At 36.4% G+C, this 25354-nt stretch overlaps 1 protein-coding gene across 5 annotated transcripts in view; it reads left to right on the top strand.

The window, feature by feature from the left end:
* Window positions 1-25354, top strand: part of RALGAPA2 (Ral GTPase activating protein catalytic subunit alpha 2) — a 284872-nt gene that overhangs the window by 79677 nt on the left and 179841 nt on the right. For all 5 annotated transcript variants that reach the window (XM_036229723.1, XM_036229721.1, XM_036229724.1 and 2 more), the window contains exons 11-16: window positions 6391-6558; window positions 7618-7755; window positions 10565-10713; window positions 14958-15069; window positions 20471-20708; window positions 23696-23860. In XM_036229723.1, coding sequence (XP_036085616.1) covers window positions 6391-6558; window positions 7618-7755; window positions 10565-10713; window positions 14958-15069; window positions 20471-20708; window positions 23696-23860 — 970 coding nt within the window. The remainder of the gene's footprint in view (window positions 1-6390; window positions 6559-7617; window positions 7756-10564; window positions 10714-14957; window positions 15070-20470; window positions 20709-23695; window positions 23861-25354) is intronic.

The following is a 25354-nucleotide window of genomic DNA, read 5'->3' as shown; positions in this document are numbered from 1 at the left end:
ATCAAAAAGAGACTCACAAATATAGTGGACAGTTTGGTGACGGACAGAGGGGAGGGGGTTTTGAGGGGATAGGAGAATGGGGTAAAGGGTTAAAGAAGTACAAATTAGTAGCTGATGGATGGATGGTCATGGAGATGGGGAGCATAGCATAGGGTATGCAGTTAGCATTAATATGTTGGCTAGGTGGAGGGTCAGGGGAGGGAGGGAGCATATGGGGGGATCATTTTACGAACTATGTAGATGTCTAACCAATGTACTGTCTACTTGAAACTAATTAAAATAAATAAATTTTTTAAAAATAATTATTCTGAATACACCTCAGAGAGACAGAGATGAAAAATATGAAAGGTCAAGAAATGGAAGATATAGTGAGAATGTATGGATTATGTGTTCAACTCTTCTCTATCATTATTTTTTATCTGTTCTGTCAGTTGCTTCTTTGACTGTGGATTTGTCTATTTTTTTTTCATCAGTCTATCCATATTTGTTATATATATGTTTGAGACATAATTATTAGTTGCAGTACAGATTTAGAAATATTACATGTTTCTTTGAACTGAATCTTTTATCGTTAAGAATTTTCTGTTTACCTTTAGTACTTTCTTTTTCCCTCACAGTTGATCTTGCCCGTTAATTTATCTCTGCTGGATTTCTTTTGGGTAGTTTTTGCATGGCATATCTTTTTCTAACTTTTTACTTTCAGCTTCTTCATATCTATATGTTTTGGTATCCTTTTTAAAATGGCATATTGTCTTTTTAATAGTTTTTAAAATCCAGCCTTATAATTTCTGTCTTTTCATTGGAGCATTATTCCTATAGTTAACATAACAACAGCTGTAACTGTGTTTAAGTTTACTACCTTACTTTTTACTTTCAAGTTGTCTTGAATTCTTTCAGACCGGTTGTTTTTAGCACTCCATTTTTCTCCTTCAGATTAATATTTTTACACTCATTTGTAATATTTTAATGGTTATTGACGTCTTTCCTCATATTTCTGATTTTTTATTAATGTACTGCTATAATAGTAACCAGATTGTATATACAAATAATTTTGGTTTTATTATGATTTTATTTTCTTCCAGGGAGGATTTATATTTGCTTTCTGGGAGGCAGATGGGAGGCAGATAACATGATATACCTTGACATTAGATTTGGGTTATGTAATTGTCTACATTTGTCAAAAATCATCAAATGGCTCATTTAACATTTGCGTATTTCATTGTTTATACATTTTACCTTAAGTATGATAAACAATTTTTAACTCAGCAATTACATGCTGAAACATTTGGGGTGAAATATACTGATGTCTGCAGCTTTCTTTGAAATGTATCAAAAATAAAATGAATTGTAAGAAGGATAGATAGAGGGGTGGATTGACATATATTTGATAATGCAAATAGAGCAAATGCTAATAGTATATGGATATTCACCATAAAAAGTCTTTCAACTTTTTTCGTATGAGTGAAAATATTTGTAATAAAATTTTGGAGCAAAATTAGAATGGGACATCAGTGTACTTTGTTATACTGTTCTTTGTCTTTGTTGATTTTTCTTGCAAAATATATCAGAATATTAGATACACTGGTATGTTACAATCTTGTCTAAACACAAATTCTTCTATTCTGGAATCTGATGGAACGTGACTTCTATCTATGGAGATTAATATTTTGCATGAAAGCTTGTAAAATTGAAATCTGTCTCTAACGTTAGGACAGTATTAAAACAAATCTTTGAAACTTGAGAGCAAGATCTGGATTCAGACTTCCAGTCAAGATAGTGGAGTAGGTAAATGCTGTGCTTGCCTCCTCTCATGACCACATCAGAATTACAACTAAACTACAGAGCAAGTCTCACTGAGAACCACCTGAAGTCTAGCTAAACATAAGTCCTATAATGAAAGATATACAGAAGAAGCCAACTCAAGACTGGTAGGAGGGGTGGAGATACAGAATGGGCTGGTACCACACCATGTGTAATGGTTAAAAATCAGGGCGACAACTTGACTATGGAAGTCCCTCCTGAGGAGCAAGACCTCCCAGCCCCCCACCAGACTCCCTAGCCAGAGTTCCAGTTCCAGAAAGACAAGTCCCCATATCTCTGACTTTAAAAACCAGTAGAGAATGTAGCTGAGTGAGACAGAGCACTGCTGGAATCCTAGATGTTCCTTTTAAAGGACCTGCACACAGATTTACTGATGGACTCACTCACTCTGAGCTCCAGTGATGGGGCAGCAGTTTGAAAGGTGTTACGGACATTCAGGGAAGAACTGAACTATCTGGCTTCTGGGCAAGGGCTAGAGGGGCAACCTTCTCTCAGACAGAAGTGCAGACTCAAGGGGGCACCATATCTGAGTCCCTATCAACTTATCAACTTGGCTGACTCCATTTGCCCCACCCTGGTGATTCTCTGAGACCCACTGCACCTAACTTATAGGCTCACCAAAGCTACCTTCAGTGGCTTTTCCATACACAAGACTGGGAGACATAGCAGCTCTACCTAATATATAGAAGCAATAACAAGAGATATGGTACAGGGGATAAACATGTACTATATGAAAGAACAGAACAAAGATCTAGAAAAAGAAAATGAAGATAAGCAATCTACCCAATGCATAGTTCAAAACATTGGTTATAAAGATGCTCAACGATCTCAGTGAGAACTTTAACAAAGAGATAAGAAACATAAAAATAAAGATAGAAAACAACAAAGAACCAGTCACAAATGAAGAATACAGTAACTGAAATGAAGAATACATAAAAGGGATTAGATGTTTAGATGAAGCAGAGGCTTGAATCAAAGATTTGGAAGATAAGGTAGCAGAAAATACCCAGAGCAGCAAAAAGAAAAAAGAATGCAAAAAAATGAGAATAGTTTAAGAGGACTCTGGGACAAAAACAGTACCAACATTCATGTCATAGGGGTACCAGAAGAAGAGGAGAGAGAGCCAGGAATTGAAAACCTATTTGATGGGAAGCTTCCATAACCTGGCAAAGAAAATAGACATACAAACCCAGGAAGTGCAGAGAGATCCAATAAAAAGAAACCCAAAGAAACCCACACTAAGACACATCATAATTAAAATGCCAAAGGTGAAAGAGAGAATCTTAATAGCAAGAGAAAAGCAGTTACCCACAAGGGAGATCCCATAAGACCATCAGCTGATTTCTCCATAGAAACTCTGCAGGCCAGAAGGGATTGTAATGAGACATTGAAAGTGTTGAAAAGCAAAGACCTAAAACCAAGAGTACTCTACCCAGCAAACTTATATTTGAAATTGAAGAAGAGAGAAAGAGCTTGCCAGAGAAGAAAAAGCTAAAGGAGTTCATCACCAAACCAGTATTACAAGAAATGTTAAAGGGAATTCTTTAAGAAGAGGGAAGATCAAAAATATGAATAATAAAATGGCAATAACTACATATCTGTCAACAATTACTTTAAATGTAAATGGATTAAATGCTCCAATCAAAAGACATAGGGTGGCTGAATGGATAAGAAAACAAGACCCTTACATATGCTGCCTACGAGACTCACTTCAGATCAAAAGACAAACACAGACTGAAAGTAAAGTAATGTAAAAAGATATTTCATGACAATGGAAATGAGAAAAAAAAAAAACTGGAGTGGCAATACTCGTACCAGACAAAATTGACTTTAAAACAAAGGCCATAACAAAAGACTGTGAAGGACCCAGTAATCCCACTTCTGAGTATTTATCTGAAAAAACCTAAAGCACTACTTTAAAGGGAAATGTGAGTTCATATATTTATTGCAGCATTATTTACACCAGCCAAGATATGGAGGCAGCCTTGGTGTGTGTTCATCAATGGATGGATGAATGGATAAAGAGGAGGTAGTACATATCTACAAAAGAACATTACTCAGCCATAAAAAAAAGAATGAAATCTTGCCATCTGCAACAACATAGATAGACCCAGAAGGTATTGTTCTGAGTGAAGTAAGTCAGAGACAAGCGACCCATGACTTCCCTTCTATATGGAATCTAAAGAACAAAATAAGTGAACAAAACAGAAAACTCATAGATACAGAGGACATTTTGATAGATGCCAGAAGGGAAGGAGGTTGGGGAAATGGAGAAAAAGAAGTGATTAAGAAGTACAAATTGGTAGTTACAAAATAGTCATGGGAATGTAAAGTACAGCTAAGGAATATAGTCATTAATACTGTAATAACTATGTGGTGTCAGATGGTTACTGGATTTATGGGGGTGATCACTTTGTAAGTGGTATAAATGTTTAATCACTTTGTTGTACATCTGAAACTAATATAATGTATTGTATTAATGTTAACTGTAATTGAAAAATAAATTTTTATATATTGGGGTGATATTGGTTAATAAAATTATATAGGTGTCACGTGTACAGTTCAATAATACATCATCTGTATATTGCATTGAGTGTTCACCACCTAAGGTCAAATCTTTCGTTACCACATATTTGACCCCGTTTGCACTTTTATACCTCTCCCTTCCCCACTTTCCTTCCGGTAACCACTAAACTGTTGTCTGTGCCTATGAGTTTTTATTCGTTTCTTCTTCTTCTTCTTCATTTGTTGCTTCCAGTTTTATATTCCACAAATGAGTGACATCATGTGGTTCTCAAGTTTTTCTGTTTGACTTCACTTAGCATGATCTCAAGATCTTTCCATGTTGTCGCAAATGGCAGTATTTTATCTCTTTTTATGGCTGAGTAAAACTTCTGCACAGCAAAAGAAATCATCAACAAAACAAGGAACCAACTTAGTAGGAGGTGATATTTGTAAACAATATCTCCTATAAGGTGCTAATATCCAAAAAATATTCTAAAGAAATCATGTAACTCAATGACAGAAAAACATAAAATCCAATTAAAAATTGGGCAGAGGACCCAAACAGAGAATTTTCCCCAAAAGATATACATATGGCCAACAAACATGTGAAAAGATACTCAACTTCATTAACTATTGGGGAAATGCAAATCAAAACTACAATGAGATACCACCTCACACCTGTTAGAATGGCTATCGTCAACAGGACAAATAATCACGAGTGTTGGAGAGGTTGTAGGGAAAAAGAACCCTCATAACACTGCTGCTAGGAATGTAAATTGGTACAGCCACTATGGAAAACAGTATAGAGATTCCTCAGAAATTAAGAATGGACTTACCATATGACCTAGCAATCCCTCTTCTGGGTATCCAAAAAATTTGAAAACATTCATCCAAAAGATATATGCACTTCTGTGTTCAATGTAGCATTATTCATGGTGGCCAAGACATGGAAACCACCAAATATCCTTAAATAGATGATTGGATAAAGAAGGTGTGGTACATATATCCAATAAAAATTATTAAAAAAAAAATAAATGGGTAATTAAAAGAGTGTGTCATTTGTTAAGTGGGAAAAATTGAAATGATGTAATAAACATTATTAAACACTTTTTAAAAGACCTGGATTCATTGTTAATGAACTTTGTAACTTTGGGAAAATATCTCAGGTGTTCTGAGTCTCATCTTAATTTTTCATCTGTGAAATTAATGCATTCATTGGAGTGTTGAGTACTTCTTCATGTTCACCCTCATACAGAAATATTTCTTAAAGCCAGTACTAAAAAGGGAAATGCATTTTGCCTTTACATTTTTATTTACATTTTTGAAATTATTACATGAAATCAAAACTTGTATGTGTTGATATGTAAGGGATTTTTTGCCATTAAGAAGTTCACATAAATATGCACAATGCTACAGCTGGCTAGTATTCTCATTAACATTTGTATCTGTACTCAATGATATGCTAGTAAATATTGAAAAACTGGCTCTCAAAAAACAGAAGGGAGGGAGGAAGGAAAGAGGAAAGGAAACGAAGAAAGACAAGAAAAGAGAAAGTCAAAGACAAAAAAAAAAAGCCCTGATTGGTAGCATTTGTAAACTTCTATGATGTAAATGCTCTCACAGTGGCCAGTTCAAGCTACCAACATGATGTCACTGAACATGGAGTTGGGGAGAGTTGTGACAGCTGGCTGCAATTGGCTGTACTAATAGGTCTGTTAAAATCTATATTCGATTCATTGGGAAAAGTTCCTAGTTGTACAATTATGATTTATATAGCCATTTAAAATACCTGTATAGGTCTGCATTTTGGTTATTTTGTGGAAAAATTATTCAGAATAGAGAAGTTATTTTTAAATTGCATTATCTTTTATGGCACAATTATAAAAATTCCTTTTTCCTCAGATAAGTTGGTGTGCACAAAAAGATATGGTCCTGTGTAGTATATTTACAAGCTGTATGTTTCAAAGGAAAGTCTGAAATTGGTAATTGGAAATGTCTGTTAAGTGGCTCTATAGTGATCTGAGCTTGTGTGGAGTTAAAGGGAATTTTCTCTTTTCATTTTAGGCATTTTTGTTGCCTTCCTGTGACATAGCTGTAACAAGGAAAGTAGTTCAAGTATACAGAAAATGGATCCTCCAGGACAAACCTGTGTTCATGGAGGAACCAGATAAAAAAGAAGTTGCCCAAGAAGATGCTGAAAAATTAGGATTTTCAGAGACCGACATCAAGGAGGTATTATTTTATGTCTTGTTTCATTTGGGAGTGTATATATTTTAGCAAAGTATGCTTAGTCAAGGATCCCATTCACTGGGACACAGGCAGTATCATCTTCAATAGTCTTAAGTTGCTGAGTTCCCTGAGGACCTGCTTCAGTGAGGCTGCTTCTGTGCTGTATTCAAGATCATTTGTGGGTCATCTCCTAACCCTCAGGCTAGGTCCACATGTGCATTGCAGCTTCATTCAGCGTTGTTCATTCAGAGTTGTTTAATAAACTAACATATTTTAGACATCTCTGTATGAGCGTAAAAATGTCGCTTCCTTATCACTGACACGTTTAAATAAATAATATTTGAAAAACTAAATTTAGAATGTTTTGGCAATCTTTTCTTGTGTAGTGTCCTGTTTCAGAAGCAGTCATGATGTTTCTTGAAAGAACTAAGTAATGAGGGTTATCTCCACCATAAGTAAGCTTCATTATGGGGCTGGGTGCTTTCCTCAGAGAGTGGGTGCTGTCAGAAAGGACCTCTTAGTCTGTGTTCAATAAAGCAACAGGCTGGATTAATCCAAAATGGCAGAGTGGGACCCCTTCCTGAAACACAAAAGAAACAAGTTACATTTATATTTCTGGCATGCTATTTTGAAATCTAGTCTGAGAAATTTCTAAAAGTGTGTGTTTGTTGTAGCAATTAATGACTAACATTTCAAAATATTTGTAACCAAAGGTATATCACTTTTGAATATCTTTATTACATAATTTTGATTTTTTAATATTGGCAAAATCATTTTAATAACTAGTCAGGAGGTCAGAATGAATAGATAAGCAAATAGAATTAATCACACATTTTAAAGGTCTGTATTACACACTCATTCAGTCACTGGATGTTTATTTCTTCAGCTCATACTAAATGATGAGCACTATTTTAAATGTTGGAGATAGAGTGGTGAACAAAGTGGGAAAAGAGATTTGCCCTCGTAGAACCTATATTTTCATGAATTCTGGTTAACATAAGGAATTAAATATGTAAACAAGTGCTTCTTCACTCTCTGTTAACTGGCTATTATTTTCTAAAGACTGCATCTGAAAGTTCTGGTCATAAACGATCGTCCAGTTGGGGACGAACTTACTCCTTCACCAGTGCTGTGAGCAGAGGGTGTGTGACAGAAGAGGAAAATAAGAATGTGAAAGCTGGGGTCCAGGCTATGCTGCAGGTATGCGGCCTGCGGGCCAGAGACATAAAAGTCTCCAGTTGGAGTCAATTTAAACATTTGCTTACTTGAATAACATATAAAGTGTGATATTTTTAGCTGTCTGTCAGTAAACAGCTCTTAAATTCTCATTCTAAGTTTTCTTCCTGATGTCTCACTTTAAATTTGTAAAGACTTTTTTCTAGTCAAAGGAGCTATATGTGCTACTTGTAGTTTTAGAAGGATTATTATACAGTGAATGCGAAATGACTGAGATTTAAATCTTAAAAGTATCTTCTGAACTCATATGGGTAATTAGTTACCTAGACTATAATTTGTAAGAGAAATGTGATTGATTATATAATCTTGTAAGTAATATTCCTTTTAAAATTGCCTGTGTTCGTGAAGAATGATAGTTAATCCAATAATTTTTAGATATTCATCTGAATTTTTGAAATAGAACCGATACCACTTGGGAACGTTGGAAGGAACAACTTTGGTTCATCACTTAATCTCCTACACTTTGGAATTTTATCTCAAAAACAGGGATTGGGAAATTACCTTCTGGTCCCATCCAGCATGAAAGTTGTTTGGCATCTAAGTGAAAACACAGGGTGCTTTTCCTCCCTAGCAACCCACCCTTCATCTCATCTCTGAGTTTACCGTTGGGTCCAATGAGACCTCCCACAGAGAGGACAGGCGTGGAGTCTGGGGATGACATGGGCATGGCATGCATGTTCCCAGTTTTCAATGACACTATATTTCTATCATCTGTCTCTTGATAAAATTTCTTATCATGGAAGCCTTTTTGTTTTCAGGTTAATCGGCATTGTAATACAACATAATTCAAGAGTTTTCTCATTTTTTTAATGAAAATCAGCAAATGATTAGAAATTAACTTTAAAAAAATTAAGGTTTTATTTGAGTATCTTCAAAGAACTTTGGTTCAGCTCATAAATATATCCCAAATCCCTACCAAAAATGCTTTCAGGAATCCTTCCCTTGAGTCCCTTGGCAGTCCCGTCTTCCAGGTGGATGCTATATTGCCATCATCAGCCTCCAGTGTCAGTTGGTGGAGGTTGTGGGTGCCAGTTATCCCCCTGGGTTCAGAAGAGTGTTTTTGTTTTCTGAAAGGATAAGTTATATCTAGTTGGCTGAAGCAAGAAAAAAATTTTCTACCTGATTTTAGTGCTGTAGTTTTTAAAATTATTTAGTTTGAATTCAAATAGTTGTTTTTGTTCTCATTGTACCAGTACCTTGGCCTTTTGTTTTGTTCATTGGTGAAAAGCACCCAAATGGAGGTTTGATCAGGTAGTACTCTTCTATAGTTGCTTTTGACAAGTACAATGTAGACTTATTTTATTTTTACCTTAACTAATACTAATGTGGTCATAAGAAGTATTCATGTAGTTGGCATTTTGCTGTTTTTTAAAAAAGTAAAATTAAAGAAATATTATATATGAAGATTCCTGTTTTTTCATGGGAACATACAAAGATCTCAAAATCAAAAAGCCAAATATATTGAATTATAAAGGAGCTCTATTGCAATATATCATCTGTGGCATACTTTAAAGAACTGCTCTGGTTTGTTAGTCAAGTGTTCTTTGTTTTCTTTTTTCTTACTTGAAGGCTAGTAAATTCTTCATCATTGCTGTTATCATTTATCAACTATTATAGAGCTTATTTAGTGATTCTTCCTGGAAAATTGGAACATGATACCTTTTTAATATTGCATAAGATCGTCCTAGAGGCTGTCAATATTTTAGTTCACCTGCTTGACTTTTGAATATTTTTATTTCATTGGTCAGTTTGTACATCTGTTTGAGATGTTGTGTTAATGAATTTCATCTACAGGTGAGTCAGAGAAGTTCTTTGTGTTCCCAGATCCTCAGAGTTTGTACTGTTGAACACAAAGGAAACCTAAGAGGGAATATAACTCCAGATAGATGGAGCTAAGTGATCCATTCCCACCACCAGATTGACAACTCAGACAAATTGAGGGGTTGTGAGGTTCATCTGTCTAAATGGTAGCACATTGTTATTTTATTGCAGTGCTCCTAAGCAGTAACTTACTACAGGATAGCCTGGGTCAGTGCTTCTCACAATTTTCTACTGAAATACCCCTGATAGTATAGGACCGTGACCTTGTATACTAAAGGTTTGAGGCAGAGCCTAAATTTTTTTTTTGAAATCTGTTTCTATGTTAAGAATTCACTTAGGTTTTCTATTCTACTGCCGAGTATAGTTATCATATTTAAAATATATGCTCCTGGATTATGTGTAATGCTAATCATGTGGCTTTGGCTATTTCCTGGCATTTCACTACCCCTAGAGGTCCACACCCTTGTTGAGTGGTTCTGGGCGTGCTTCCTGTCACCAAGTTGTTCACGTACTGGGAGATTCAACAATAATAAGATAGTTCTTGTGAACCACTTTCTGAACCATGGTTGTTCTTCCTTTCTCCTCCTACCCTCAAACTTCTCATCCAGAAGCAGTGATACTATCTTACCTTTTTTCTCTCTTTTCCTTTTTTTTTTTTAAAATGAGATTTCAAAAAGAAGTCTTCAAAAGCTTTTCTAATTCATAACATTTCTAAGTTCCAATAATAATATGTAAGAGTAATTTTTTTTAGGAAAGGTCTTTCAGGTGTTTCAGTATTTAAGTAAGTCTAAGAAGTAAACAAAAAAAAATCTTGAGTATGTGTTGTTACTACTTACCTTAAATGAAATAACTCAAAGGTGATTCATTGATATAGTAATAGTATCCTTAAGCAAAATTTATTCAGATTTATATATTTAAAATACTTGCTAATGTAAAATTTGTCTGTTGAAAGGTATTTCTGACAAATGCTGCAAACGTCTTTTTGCTGGAACCATGTGCTGAAGTTCCCATGCTCTTAAAAGAACAAGTCGATGCTTGTAAAGCTGTTTTGATTATTTTTAGGCGCATGATAATGGAGCTTACAATGAGTAAAAAGACATGGTAAGATTATTTAAAATTAATATCATAAAAAAGATATTTCTGTTTCTCAATATAATTAAATGTTACAGCCTCCACTTATCGGGCTTTACAGAATCAATAGTAAGAGATAATCAGTCTTTTATAACAGTTTCTGTGACTTATGAAGAATTAAGTATCTATTACTTTGGTAATTCATTTATTTTCATTATTGTTTTAAAAATGTTCTTGAATTAAGAGTAAATGGACTTCTTACTTTAATATTAGATTTTTCCAATTTAAACTGACATCAGTTCTGTGGAAAAGCATATAATTGATATTTAATAATACCATTCTTCATAAGCCCAGGAGAGTTTATAAGTGCTCCAAAATGCTGTTAACTGACTTGTATTGCTTCAAACTTGAAGTTTTAAATTGATATTGGAAAAACAATTCTTTTAAATGATAAATTGTTAGAGCAATGAACAAATAGTATAGTCAAAAATATAATGACATTGTTAAAATATACTTATGCAAAGTGTTTTTATTTCTATTCTTTATTTTTGTTTGGTCTTTCTGTAATATCCCTAAAGGCAAACAATGCATGAGGTTTTTTCCCCATGCCTTTCTCTCATAATGAATGTCTTCACATCACTCCAGTTTCTGAGGTGTTTTCAGAGGTTCGAAGCCATAGACGAGAGTGCCTCAGAGCTACTTTCCACTACTCTTCCTTAATGCATCAGAAAGACAGCCTCTGAGTTCTGCTTTAAAATGTCTCTTTAGTCCACCCTTTACATGTTCCTCTGCCACAGCCACTGTCTTCAAGCAGACAAACTGTCCTCACTGCTTGCCTGGCAGTGGTTAGCACTCCTCTCAGTGTTCCTTGGCCTCGGCTCTCAGTCCACTGGGGCCACTGCAGACGAACACTGGTGGCATACTTACCTCCTGGAAATTCTTGGGGGTCTTTGTTACCAGGCCTTTGGTCTGGATGTCCTTTCTAGACATTGTTGAGTTAGCACAAAGGGTGCTTTGGAAGGGTCTGTCTACAGGTAGCAAAAAACATATAAATGAGCAGGACTGAGCTGGCAGGGGCCTCTGGAGCCACTGAATTCAGCCCTTTCTTTCTCAGATGAGGGAAGTATAGGCCTAGAGGAATTCTGAAAGTTTACTAATACAGAAACTGCAGGTATCACAATAATTATTTTAAGATATAAATTCCACTGTCATCTTTCCCAGCACTATTTGCCAAGAAGCAGTTGTTAAAGTTGGAAATATTAGAGTGGTGAACAAAGTGATTTAAACAAATGCCGTGTCAGTAATACTGAAAGTGATGAGAAATGCCGGTATGCTTTCAACTGAAATATCTATTTTTTGATGCCACAGTTATATCAATAATATTTTTGATGTTTTTTTTTCCTTTGAAAACTATGAGTTCAGTATACTGCTGTATCAGTGGTATTTTAATATTTTTTATAATCTTTTTTTGTGGAAATTTTGAGAAATAAAATTAAGCAGTTCTTTGTTCTTTAATAATTCAGAAATGTCCAGGTAAAAGTATAAAAAAAATTATAGAAATACATGAAAATACTCATCGAGATATAGTCAATAGAGCGTAGAAAAGGATGTGACCTGTTTCCCTAGAAGATTTTCTTACATATTTTAGTACCAGACAATCCATGAATTCTCTTTTTTCCCTCCCTCTGTTCCCTTCCCCTCCCTTCCTCCTTTGTTTCATCCAGTTAAGAACTGTCAAGCTTCTGCTATAAGAATATAAGATAAACTAGACAGATACTATTCCTGCCTTCATGAGGTTTCCATCCACATAGATAGACAAAATGAACACAGAAGCAAATTCAGTACCATTAAGTGCTAAGAAGAACAAGAAAGTTGGGGAAGGGGACAGTTTGGAGGGCACAGGAGTTTTTTTCATCAGTTATTAGGGAAGGCCTTACTGATGACCCCTGAGGGAAGGAAGGAAGGAGCCATGGGAAGGTCTGAGGGAAGAGCATTTCTGGTAGAAGGAACAGCAAGTCACAAGTACAGTATGTTCCAAGCAGGACAAGACGGCAGCCAATGTAGTGGAGCAGACAGAGAAGAAGAGGGATAGTGGGAGGGGATGAGACAGGGGCCAGCTCTGGTCAGAGCCAGATTGCACAGGGTCTTGCAGGCCACAGGAAGGACATTAGCTACCTCTCTGTGTGCAACACAAATCTGATTTATGCTTCCAAAAGATCTCTGATTGCCATGTGGATAAGAAACAGTGCATTGGGTGGATCACAAGGTCTGTGGCCATAAACAGTGGTAGTTTAGCCCAGAGCTGTAGCTAGGGAGGTGCTAAGAATGGTCCCAAAATGGTGAATACTGGTATGTGAATGAGGACCAATACTATCTGTGTGAAATCATGATAACAGAGTAAATAATAAAGTGCAAGAAAACTCTATTCCTCTGCCAACAAAAAGATAGCTTATGGTCATAATTTCATGTGCTTTGATAGAATTTTGTTACACTCTTTGATCAGTTCTCTTTTAATAAAGATGACCAAAAGTCAGTGTTTCACAAAATAGAAGGGAACAAGCTGAAGTCAAACTGTTAGGAAAGATTTTTCCAAACTCGAGATAATTTTTCATCTTCTTTTACTTCCGGAAGACTCTGCAAGAGAATTTCATGGATTTCTAAGCTTTCACAGGTTCAGAAATTAAATTAATCCTGTGTCTTTGTCAGTCATTGCTTTGATCAAGTTTGTATTTTTTTTTTTATAGCTGTTCTCATGACTGAGGTCTTATTTGAAATTATTATATCTCTTGTTCTCATCATGTCCGCAGGATGGGTATATAACTATTGGTGTGAAAGGAGTTTTTTTTTTTTTCATTGCCTTAAGCATCATAATATGAGAAGGCAGTGGTGACACTGGGGGCTGCCCTTCCTTTAACTGTGAAGGTGCCTGGGGACCTTGAATGTGGTGAACAACAGGCTATCCCCAGCTCTATGCCATTTCTTCCCACCCTCTCCTCTTTGCATTCACTGTCTACTCCATGCACACTTGCCCAGGTCTCCTATGACTTGATAGCTCTTCTTATTCTGTGCTCCAGAATCCATAGGCAGTGCATAGGACAAGCAAACAGGTAGACCAGAATGCAGTGAGAATTTTGCCAACAGATAACCCCAGGATGAAAATCCAGTGGAGTCAACCGCAAATAAGGCAGGAAGTCTCTAAAGGTCATTAACCATGAGAAGTTTAATGAGATTCAATATCTTGTTAAGAAAAAATACTGTCTCAATATGCAGAAGTAGGAGAAAAGTATAAAGGAACTATGATTTAGAGATCTCATTATCTGACTTGGGCTAGACGACTTTGTCCAGTTCTCTATTTTATCACTAAAGAGCAATAAAACCAAGGAGAAAGTTGTAAAGAGAAATGAATGGTTAGAGCGCTTTCCTTCAGAGAACAAATAGACCTCCTTTATATACAAAAGATAACGTGTTATCAGTTTCCATGGGATTCAGGAAAAGAAGAAATGAGCAGACACTCTGCTATGAAGAGTGTAACTTAGCCATAAGAAAGAAAAATAGCTTGTGGCTGTTCTAAAGAACTTATTACTATTATAATTAATAGTGTTATTTTGTCTCTCTAGTGTTTTACAATCTTCAAAGGCCTTTTACATGAAAAGCCCCTTCTGTGAGGGACACTGTAACTGAGATATCATAATTTCCATGGTAGAGAATCAGGATCTTCTAGGCACAAAGCTCCATGCCTCACAGTGACCAACAGTTACCTTTCCAAACCTTTCTACCATGAGAGTAATGTGGAATTCAGTCATACTATGATGCTGACTTCATATCTCCCCAGAATAAAGACTGGAAAGTTAATTTTGTTTTCTGTCACAAGGATAGATAGGGAGATTGTACAGGTTAAGTAAAATAATAGATGTGAAAATTAAAGAGTGCTGCATAAGGTCAAATAGATACAGCTGTTCACTGAGTGCCCACCGCAATTGTAGAGACAATCTCGTCTCTGCAGGGGGAGAAAAATCAAGCCAGGATGATACCTGGTTTATCCTGTCGATTGATGTAGACATAGGAGGCATATTTTTAGAACTGTTGTAACATAAGGTCGCTCATTTTGGTAAAATATGGTATTTATTATGTAGCGAGCATTCAGATTTTTAATACTTTTGAGTAATACATGTTTATTGATGTTGCTGAATTCCTAAGAGAATTCCTCATATTTATAAATTAAAGTGATTTGGAGATGTGATTAATAATATGAGCTTTTATTTTGGGTGGCCCAGGGAACAGATGTTGCAAATACTACTCAGGATAACAGAAGCTGTCATGCAGAAGCCAAAGGATAAACAAATAAAGGACTTGTTTGCCCAGAGCTTGGCAGGGTTACTGTTTAGGGTAAGTCTTTTTCATTAAAACACTGCAAATGCAAAAAAATGAATCAGATTTTATAGCAGATTAGTTTTAATCACTGAGAAATTTAAGAGTAAAATTAAACTAACTTTAAATTTCTAGAACTTTAATTAGAAATTTTCCTTATTAGCTTTGTCTTGAAGGTTATAATCTATTCTTTACAATTAGTTTAAAGCTTTTTTAGGCCTTCCTGCTTGTCTGCCATCTACTTCCTCTTTCGATTTGCTTGGGGTTGGTAGAGATTAAGAAAATGATAAGAGCTGATGATGGCCTTGAGCAGAGGGCCAGGTGGAACTGAAGAGGTAAAGGATGATCAGAAGTATGGGAATGGAAATAAAGTCAGGGAGCAGTTCAGGCTAGAAATAAAAAAAGCCATTGTGTGTTGGGCAATTGTGCTTAAAACCACAGGACAAGATGGGCTAACCTAGGGAGAAAATATGTGTCATAGGGCCAGCTCCATGAGTGGCAAAGGGGAGGAGCCAGCTGCTGGGAAAGAGTGGCCAGGGAGCAAGGAAGGAAACTAGAGGAGCATTTGTGGCAGATACTTAGATAAAAGTATTGAGTAAGAGGAGAATGGCCAGTTCATCACTGGCTTTGACAATATGTAAGTGGTTTAGAATGTTCTAGGAAAATGAGGTCCACTTGGAATGCATGAGGAGAAAATGAGAGCTGGGCAGTGGAGGGAGTAGATATAATCAAGGCTTTGTAGAGGTATTGGTGAGGAAAATTGAGCTAGCTGGAGTGGGTGGCATGTGTGGAGTGCAGGATTTATGGTGGTTGATATTAAAGTATATTTTCTTGCCATGAGGATGGTCCATTGAGGGAGAACAACGTAATCTGTGGGGGAGAGAGGAGAACTGCAGAAATAAAGTCTTGGATAAAGTCCTGGCCATAGGTGGAAGCAGAGAGCCAAGGACATGGTTATGTTTTTTGCATCTCACATGATTAGAAGGGTTAAGAATATGAGTAATCTGACATTGCCCTGAGGGGAAGAGAAGAGAAAACAGAAGATAACTGCCTGCGAAGTGGAAATTTTAAAGGTCCTATTGCAGCTATTAGAAAGCACTAGTATTTATGGACACATAGAATTTATGAAGCATTTCTGCAAGAGAACAGTGTGAAAGGAGTGGGGAAATGTGACATACTACACAAATAAAGGCGTGAGTACAATGGATGGGCCTGACTGAGCCCTTTTATGGGAGAAAGCATAGTGAATCATGAGCTGGAATGGATAGTTATAGGGTGAAGTTAATTTACTCTTCAGTTGATGTGAGGGTGGTTTTGGAGGATATATATTAAGAGCATATTTAGAATACAGGTAGGATGTGTAAGAGAAGGTGATAGAAAGAAAATTAGTTCCTTAAGTAAAGCCAATTACTCTCATTGTGACATAAGAGAATGCAACTGTTCATATTAATTTTTAATGATTTAGTATGATTGGATGATCTCGACTTTATGAAAAATGTATGAGAGACCTCAGAAATAATTGACATGTACTTACTTCCCTCCTGAATAGTATAATCACTTGTACTCTGATTGCCTTGCTTCACTATTGGATATATGAAGTGATCTACACATAACTTTTAGTGAGCGTCCAACTCTGTTGCCCTTTTGCCTCATTGGTGGTACTGACCACTTGCTTTGCTGCCTGTACTCTTGGAAATACAGATACTCTGCTCACTTTGCTGTGACTCTCATCTAATATCTCACTGTCAGCACCTTCCTGATCTCCCAGTTCTGATAGGACTGAGACTGCCATGTGATATGGACTGAAGCCAGGCTCAGACTGGCAGGTACTTAGGCCTCATTCCTTACCGGTTGCCTAGCCCTGCATCCAAGTGTGTTGGAATTAGAGTGAGAACTTGTCACTAAATCAAGCAAGACTGTCGTGTGGTTGTGTTTTTTTGTTTGGTTGGTTGGCTTTGGTTTGCAGGGGTTACATTCCCTTCATTAATGAAGAAATCTTGTCAGCTCTTACTTGAAGATTAGTTTTGAGTCCAAGATTATTAATGATTTTGATGTCCTCGTAGTTGTTATTATTTTGTCAATGGTTAGATGGATCAAGAAGAATGCTTAACTTAAGAACTAACCATAAAATAATGGAGAGAAGATGAGCTTTTGGGAGTTAGATGGATTCTGGGTTCTCACCCCAGCTCTGTTACTTCTAGCTATGTGGCCTTGAACAAATCACTTAAAGTCTCTTCCCTAATCTGTCCCAGTCAGGAAAGAATTCCTTCCTATCTTGCAGCATTCTTATAAGAATGAAAGTGGATTCATTTGGGATGTATGATTATCTGTTGACCTCCCAAGTGCTTTTGTGAGATCCAGGGGGAGAGAAAAATGTCAAAGGTCTGGATGAACTGCCAGGCAATTAAGTGGGCATCATCTTAGTCCCATACTAAAATTAAAATGTGTCATCTAATTATTATTCATTTGGTCACATAAACTGTCTACAATTGCCAGGTATTTTTTTTTTTTAATATGAATAAGGAAACTATTAAATAAAGAGATAGTTGAGTTTTGTGGTTTTAAATATTTACCAAATAATAGTGATTGCCCTAAATGATGTTTTAATCTGTCATCAGTGCTAACTGTGACCTTATGCTTGAAGCTCTAAAAGTATATCAGGAAATTTGGAATACAATCTTTTTATTTATAGTATAAGCCATTAATTTAAAACTGTATGGTCCCCTAAGTGTGATAGTAGGGAAGTGGTTTGTTAGGAAATGATGTAAGAAAAAGAGTGGTTTGCAAGTAAGGTGTTTTTTTATTTTTTAATTTTTTAATACAGCTTGTATGCCAAGATGTATTTAATGAAACATGAATTTTGGTGCTGATGGAATCTGGGAGATGGTCTTCTCCAACTTTTTTTTTGTGTTAACGAGAAATATAACTCCAGAAAATCCTAGTAAATTGCCCAGGTCACAATTCAAGATAGTGACAGAACCCAGAGTCTGGGACTCTCTTTCCTTCTTCCTCTCAGAAAAGGGTAACTTATTAAAAGGGTGCCTTTGCCTTCTTCTCCAAAAGTGCCACTTGTCACCCCCTGACTATATTTTGTGATTTTCCTCTGTGTGGAAATGCTGTTAGTTGTAAATGATGATGATGATTCAATAGTTCTGTGTACATGTTTGTGAGATTTGCGAAGATGAATTTTGTAAGCTGCAGGAAGTCATTGTTCGTTCCTTGATTTATAATTAGTCAATAAAGTGAAGCCAATGCTAGATTCTCAGTATAGAGTATCTTACTACACCAAAACAACTGTGAATTTTATTGTGTATAGGGTCTTTATGGTAATGGCCTCAAACTCATTTTGAAAACAGGCGAGTAAGAAATGAACAAACAGAAGCTGGCATTTTAGTCATAATAAAAATATGTAATTATATAATAAAGTACTAATAAGTAATAAAATTATTAACTTTTTATTTTGCATTGTTCTTAATTTTTAAAAAATTCATCCATCTTAGAATCATATTTTAAGTGCAAGTGTTTAAAACATTGCTTTCAATATACCTAACTGGTTTATCTCAATGTTAACATTTTTACCCCTTTAAAAAAGTGTAATAAACATGAATCGAAACATAGGCAAAAGGTACATTGTGTAAGGATCACTTTAAACGAGATTTTTCAAGTGGTCAGAACAGGCCTGTCTAATTACAGACTTTTCTGTTTCTCAAAGTTTCCCTGTGTGTGTGTGTGTGTTAAATAAAATTTTCTCTTTTAATTAAAAAAGAAAATTTACCCCTATTCCTTACATAACACAACTCCCGATAACAGCGGGAGCTTATTTGCTACTGGGCTGGGCAGAAATATTTGCAAGTTGGCACCTCAACAAGTACATTTAGCTCTGACAACAAATCAGGGAAGTTATACAAGTTTTGGATATAAAGATTCCTCTACTAAGATTAGGAAAGCATCTGAGTCTTATCTGAGATGGATTTGGCACTTCTTTAAAGGGAGATAAATTTTGATTTGAATTTTAAAGGATGTGGAATATTTTGGCAGAGATGAGGAACTGGGTAATTTCAAGGTAAGGAAATATCCAGAATATCTGTATAATTATCTTGTAGGGTTTCCCATGTGACCAGTTCCAGTGCTATGGCCCTAAGACTAGAGGAGGGATACAGAGAAGTGAATAGACTCTTTTGGAAAGGAGAGATAAAGTCTCTATTTGAGGAAATGCTGAGAACTGTGGGAACTGAGAGCTACATACTGGAAGCTGGAGTTGGGGTGGTAGTCCAGGGACACCTTGAAGGAAGTGATAACCAAGTCGTGACCTGAAGAATTAAGAGGCAAAAGGGAGAGAAGAGAAAAAAGGAACGGGAGAAACCAGGTTGAGGAATTAGAAGAATCTCAAAGGAAGAAATTGAATTCTTTTTACTATTATGCTGTATTATAAGTGCCTATAGAACATGCAAGTGGAGCTATCTAGTAAGCAGATACCTAGGTCAGGAAACCAGTAAAGCAGTCTGGGCTGAACATGGAGATTGAGAAGTAAACAGTACACAGATGTTAACTGGAGCCATGAAAATGGAGACCAAAACGCAGGCAGAAGATGGAGTAGCATAGGAGGAAGAAAGCCAGAGCACTTGGTTGACTGGGAGATGAGGTGCAGGTAAAGTGAGTGTGGAACATTCTTTCAAGAAATTTGGCTTTGAAAAGAGAAGAAAAGGGACTCTAGCTAGGGGGAGGAATCTTGGTTAAAGAGAACTTTTTTGATTTTTTTTTTTTTAATAGGATGAGGAAGAATTGGAACATGTTTAAAAGCTGATGGGAGGACCTGGGGAAGTAGGATGGATTGGAGATAAAAGAGAGGATGGGTTAATGGAAACAAAGTCTGAGGAAGAGATCCAGAGCAGAGGTAGAGACAAGTATAGAAGAGCAGAAGCCCCTCTTCACTTACAGCCTGCAGGTGGAGGAGAAGCTGGGTGAATGCGTGGGTCTTGTGGGCAGAGGTTGAGGGCATTCTTGTTTAATAGGTTCTGTTTTCTCTGAAGTCTGCAGTGAGTTCATCTGCTAAAATCCAGGCAAGAGTTGGAGGTTTACATACAGAAGAAGAGATTTGAAGTAGCTACTGTAAAGAGTGTCTCAGGAAACAGAATAGTTGTTGTACTGAGAGCTTTGTCTTCCAACCCAGTTATGCCAGGACCAGCCACTGAACTAGAATAATTTTAAATGAGTAGCTTTGTTCATAAAGATAACTAACTTCGCAGTTGCTCAAATCCTGATTGCAGTTGTCAGAATTTTGAAAAATTAAAAGAAAAACAATATCCAAAAGCACTTTTTATTTTAAAATTAATTTTGTTAATAGTAATTTAAAATATTTTGTTAAAAATTATACTTCTTTCAAAGGAGATGATGAATTCTCTTGTTTGGTTGGTTCTAGACGCTCATTGTGGCTTGGATCCGAGCAAACCTCTGTGTGTACATTTCTCGAGAGCTCTGGGATGACTTCCTTGGTGTGCTGTCCTCCCTCACAGAATGGGAGGAACTCATAAACGAGTGGGCCCACATCATGGACTCCTTGACAGCAGTGCTTGCGAAAACTGTTTATGGAGTTGAGATGACAAACCTACCTCTGGACAAATTAAGTGAACAAAAGGAAAAGAAACAACGAGGCAAAGGTATTTCCACTCTTCGAGAGCAGGACCAGATGTCTGAGACATCAGGAAAGCAGTGTGTATTTATACAACTAAGCAATTAATGCGTGAAATTGCATAATAAACTAAACCAGCCATGCAGTGTCCTTAATGGTGGCATTAGGTTGTATCTTATAGCACTCTGTACATTTAATGAGGATGATGAATTTATGAAGAAGCCGTAGAAGAAGAAGGAAGATGAAGGGAAGTAGTAGTAGTAAAAACAATAATAATAATGGCTAGTGCTTTGTACGTATTCTCTCTCTTCACCCTCATTGTCCCTGTGAAGTAGACATTACTATCTGTATATCACAAAGCAACTGAAAAACAGAGTCCACAGACTCATTCAAGGTCACATAGCTAAGAAGTGATAAAGCCATAAATCAAAGCCAAGCAAGTCCAATTCAAGATGCCACACTATTAAGACATATCATACTGCCTCCCTAGGAAAGGTGGAAAAAATCTGTTTGCCTCAGATGGGAGTCATTTTGGTTTTATGTTTCTTGGTGAAAACAGTTTTGAGACTTAGAGTCAGATCAGGGTGGAAAACTTCAGTAGAGGTTTCTTTGGGGATAACATTTTGGCAGCCCCTATATTCATTACTGTTTTTAAGGCTGTGACACGTCCTTGGATTAATTCATTTGTACTCCAACCAACGTACTATATAAAGATTTGAGGCGGCTCGTGGAAATACATATAATACAATAGATAAAAGACATACAGACATTGGGGCAAAATGAAGGGGAGTTGAGCTACAAGTATGGTAAAATGCCAAAATGCAGTCCAGAGACCCTCCCTCATGTGCTTGCCAGGGAGGTAGGAATGGGACAACCTTGGATTTGACTCTGATCTTCATCAGTGAATCACCATGTACAAAAGGTAAAAATGGTCCACTTGCTTAGTGAAACATAGCTTTCTGTGGTCCTAAAACCTGGCAGAAATTTCTTCAACAACTCATAAAGGGTACATTGCTTGCTGTGGTAGACTACAACTTCAACAGTAGCCTTATTATAGATTGTGTCATTTAGCTTTTGCTGTGTGACAAAGCACCCCCAAATACAGTAGCTTAAATTAATGACCATTTCTTTAGATCATGATGTTATGTCCTGACATTTGGATTGGACTCAGTTGGACAGTTTTTCTCCTGGATTCACTTATTTTTTTGCAGTCAGCTAGACTATGGAATCATCATGTAGGCAACTCTACTTCTAGGGGTTGGCTAGCTGTGAGCTGGGCCGTGTAACTTTCATCACCCAGCATTCTAGCTGAGATAGTTTGTGTAAAAGCTTAGGGTTCCAGGAGTAGATAATGGGCAAGCCCAAATTTTCAAGTGCTTTTCAAATTTCTATTTGCTCAGTTTTGCTACCAAAGTAAGTCACATGTTGAAGCCCAGAGTCACTGTGAGAAAAGACAAAAGAAGATGTGTACTGGGAGGTGTGAACCAGTTATGATGATTAATTAACCATGGAGACATGTAATTAACATGACTCATTCTTGTAATTGCAGTCTGTGAATGGCTTGCCAAAGCACCAGTTAGTAAAAGCAAGTTAGGAAAAAGCCAAAACAAAGTAGTTTAAGTACATAGCATTCCAGTGGAACAGTTTAATCCCAGTTTAGATTTAGACTGTCTAATGCAGTGATTTTCTAACATATTTTAGCAGCAGATCCTCCCCCCCGCCATCCCGCCATTTGAAGCTGTAAGGAGCCCTTCCTAAAAAGTATATTAGACCAAAGATTTGGGATTGAAGTAGGGGCACGAAACCAAGAGCCTGGGCCCTTGGCCTTCTGTCTCGTCCTCTGTAGCAGCTGTGAGGGCCTCTGTGTCAACCCGGAATTTAAGAGGATCTCCTAGCCAGGAACTTGGCTCCCTAAGACTTTAGTTCTTAGCCCAGAAGAGAGTCTACCTGACTAGGGCTGCCTTTAAGAATGAGGGAAGTTGCTGAGACAGGAGGTGTAAGGATTTTCTCAAACTAAGCACATTCCCTACCTCTTTAAATTTTTGTAATCTCCCCTCTCCAACAGCCCCCACAATATTCTCTTCTTTCCCACTGTTCAAACATATAGAATCATGGAAAAAAATAAGCTTGTCTTAAAAAGGTAAACAATATTAAAAACACTATTTCGGAATACAGGAAAAATTTAATTAATTAATGACCATGGCACATATTTCTGATTTATTTATTATATTACTCTAATTCTAAAAACATTAAAATATTCATTGTAGAAATACTTGCCTTTTAGGCACTGGACTTATAGAAACAAAATACACTCTCAGAGGAACTTGGGTATGAAAACAAGCCACGAGTGGCAGCCACTGGCCATATATATCAATGCAGAAATCTCTTAGTGTCTTATTCTCTGATTTCCTGTATTTCTTTTGGATCCTTGACCACTCATTGAAATATTTGACCAGAGAAATATGAGAGGAAAGAAGAGAAGTTGAATAACGGAGCTGTAATATTTTATTGTTTTGTAGCTTCACTAAAATAGGATATATTATTTGTAGATTTTCATTTTTCTTGCTCATTCCACTGACTCTACTTATATATAGGCATAAATGTCTCTCGGGAATTCATGGAGAGATTGCTGCCTACATGATGGAATATTGTTCTAAAATCAGGGTCTCTTATATTCTGGCTTATAAAAGTAGTTTTGGGGTGTTCCAGGAACAGTGATATAACTTCATTTGCATTGTGCTTATATTGAGAAAGCATATTAATTTTTTACATAAGAGTGAATACTATGAAAATATAATTTTAATGACACTGTTGGAGATGCTTGAAAAATACTTTAGCAATAGGAATTTTTAGATAACTTCCTAAGTTACAATATAAGGAAGTGGAACCTAATTTGCAATAAGAGAAACTGCTGATTATATATAATCGTAGGTATGAAATTTGCCAAGCAACAGACTATGAAATGAATAGTAACAAATTCAGCCTTTAAATTCTTTTTCTTTTATCATTTATCAGGCTGTGTTCTAGATTCTCAGAAAGGAACCACTGTGGGGAGATCCTTTTCTCTTAGCTGGCGGAGCCACCCAGATGTGACTGAGCCAATGCGATTTAGGAGTGCCACCACATCTGGGGCACCAGGAGTTGAGAAAGCAAGAAATATCGTTCGCCAAAAAGCAACTGGTAAGCATTTATTCAGATATTTCCCAAAGGTTTAGTTGCTATGTAAAATGGATTTATAGGAATAAAATGGAAAAGTTTTAAAATCTGGCTCAGAACTTAAATACTAGAACTTTGTAGTTTTTGATATTTATTTCTAAATCCTTCATTGTGAGAAAAAGAACTTGAGATGTTAATATTGTGTGAGATGTTTGTGTAAAAAGAGAAAATAGGTATTTTCTTTGAATCTTGAGGAAATAGATTCTTAGTTATCACACAACTAGTTGCATCATTGTTGTTGTTAGACATGATAATCTTGAGAGAATGTGGCAGGCAACTTGTTCCAGCAAGGAAAAGGATAATAATATACTTAGTTTTCAGGACTGGATGGAGACATTTAAATTTTTGCACCTTTGAAAAACTGAGCTTTTCATACCTGTAGATGATGTCCTTACAGCCTGTTAAAATTAACAGAAACTTGACCAAGAACCCCCAGTTAGTCAGACTGCTTTGCTACACTTTTCTCTTAAAACAAAAAGAGAAATCTTCAAAAGATAAGCTTATATCCAGTATTTAATAAGAACACATAAAGCCCCCCACCCAGTGTTTTTGAGGCCATATGTTCAGTTTAAAACAAATTTATCTGAGTTTTCTCTAGTTTTTTGCATCAATAATACCATGCAATTATAATTGATATTCAACATGTTGACCACAGAAAGTCAAAATATCCTCTGGTCATAAATCAAAGATTTATTTATACAACATATTTTTCAGAGCTTAGTAAAGGTGACTTAGAATCCTGTTGGAGTTTTATGAAAATATATTATACCTTAACCCTAACTGTCTCATGCTTTTTTTCTATAGCATTTGTTGGTAATTATCACCTTGTTTACATTCACCTCCTATTCTACTTCTTCCTGCTTTCCTTCATCCTCTTCCCTGAGGAAAGACCCTGTTCCTGATTAAGAGGCAACTTTTAGGGAGGCTTATTTACTGATTTTCTATCTTATCCCAACACCCCAAAACTGCTTTCTTCCATCTCTGGATCTTTAAAAGAAAGGGATCAGAACAGAGTTTATGATAAAGGCAGCATCCTGCCTGAGCTGCTCAGACTTTCTGCTGTCCCTCACAACCCTTGAATTACTATGATAATAAAACTGATCATTCAAAACACTTATTAAAACTTTTTTCTTACATTTTAATGAGCAGCAAATTATCAGACCTGGCATGTTTCATATGCTACTGCTTGGCTAAAACACAGCTGTAGAAGAGAATGCATCTTAGTTTTTCAACAGATATTTTAGACCAACAACATGGTAGAGATACCAGTACATTTTAGAAAATCCTCGGCACATTTATGCCAGTGAGGTTCTGTTTGTTAGTGTCCTCAGGTGTCTGAAAATCCATGACATAAAAACTTACAAAATCATGTAAGAGTATTTGTGGAGTATGACATTTAAAAACCATAAACCTGGTCTTCATGGGATTAATTAAATTAAAAACACTTGAAACCATAAC

Source organism: Rousettus aegyptiacus, unplaced genomic scaffold, assembly GCF_014176215.1.
Source record: "Rousettus aegyptiacus isolate mRouAeg1 unplaced genomic scaffold, mRouAeg1.p scaffold_m13_p_12, whole genome shotgun sequence".
Lineage (NCBI taxonomy): Eukaryota > Metazoa > Chordata > Mammalia > Chiroptera > Pteropodidae > Rousettus > Rousettus aegyptiacus.
The sequence above is the reverse complement of the archived record's forward strand: the minus strand, read 5'-3'. Positions and strand labels throughout refer to the sequence as shown.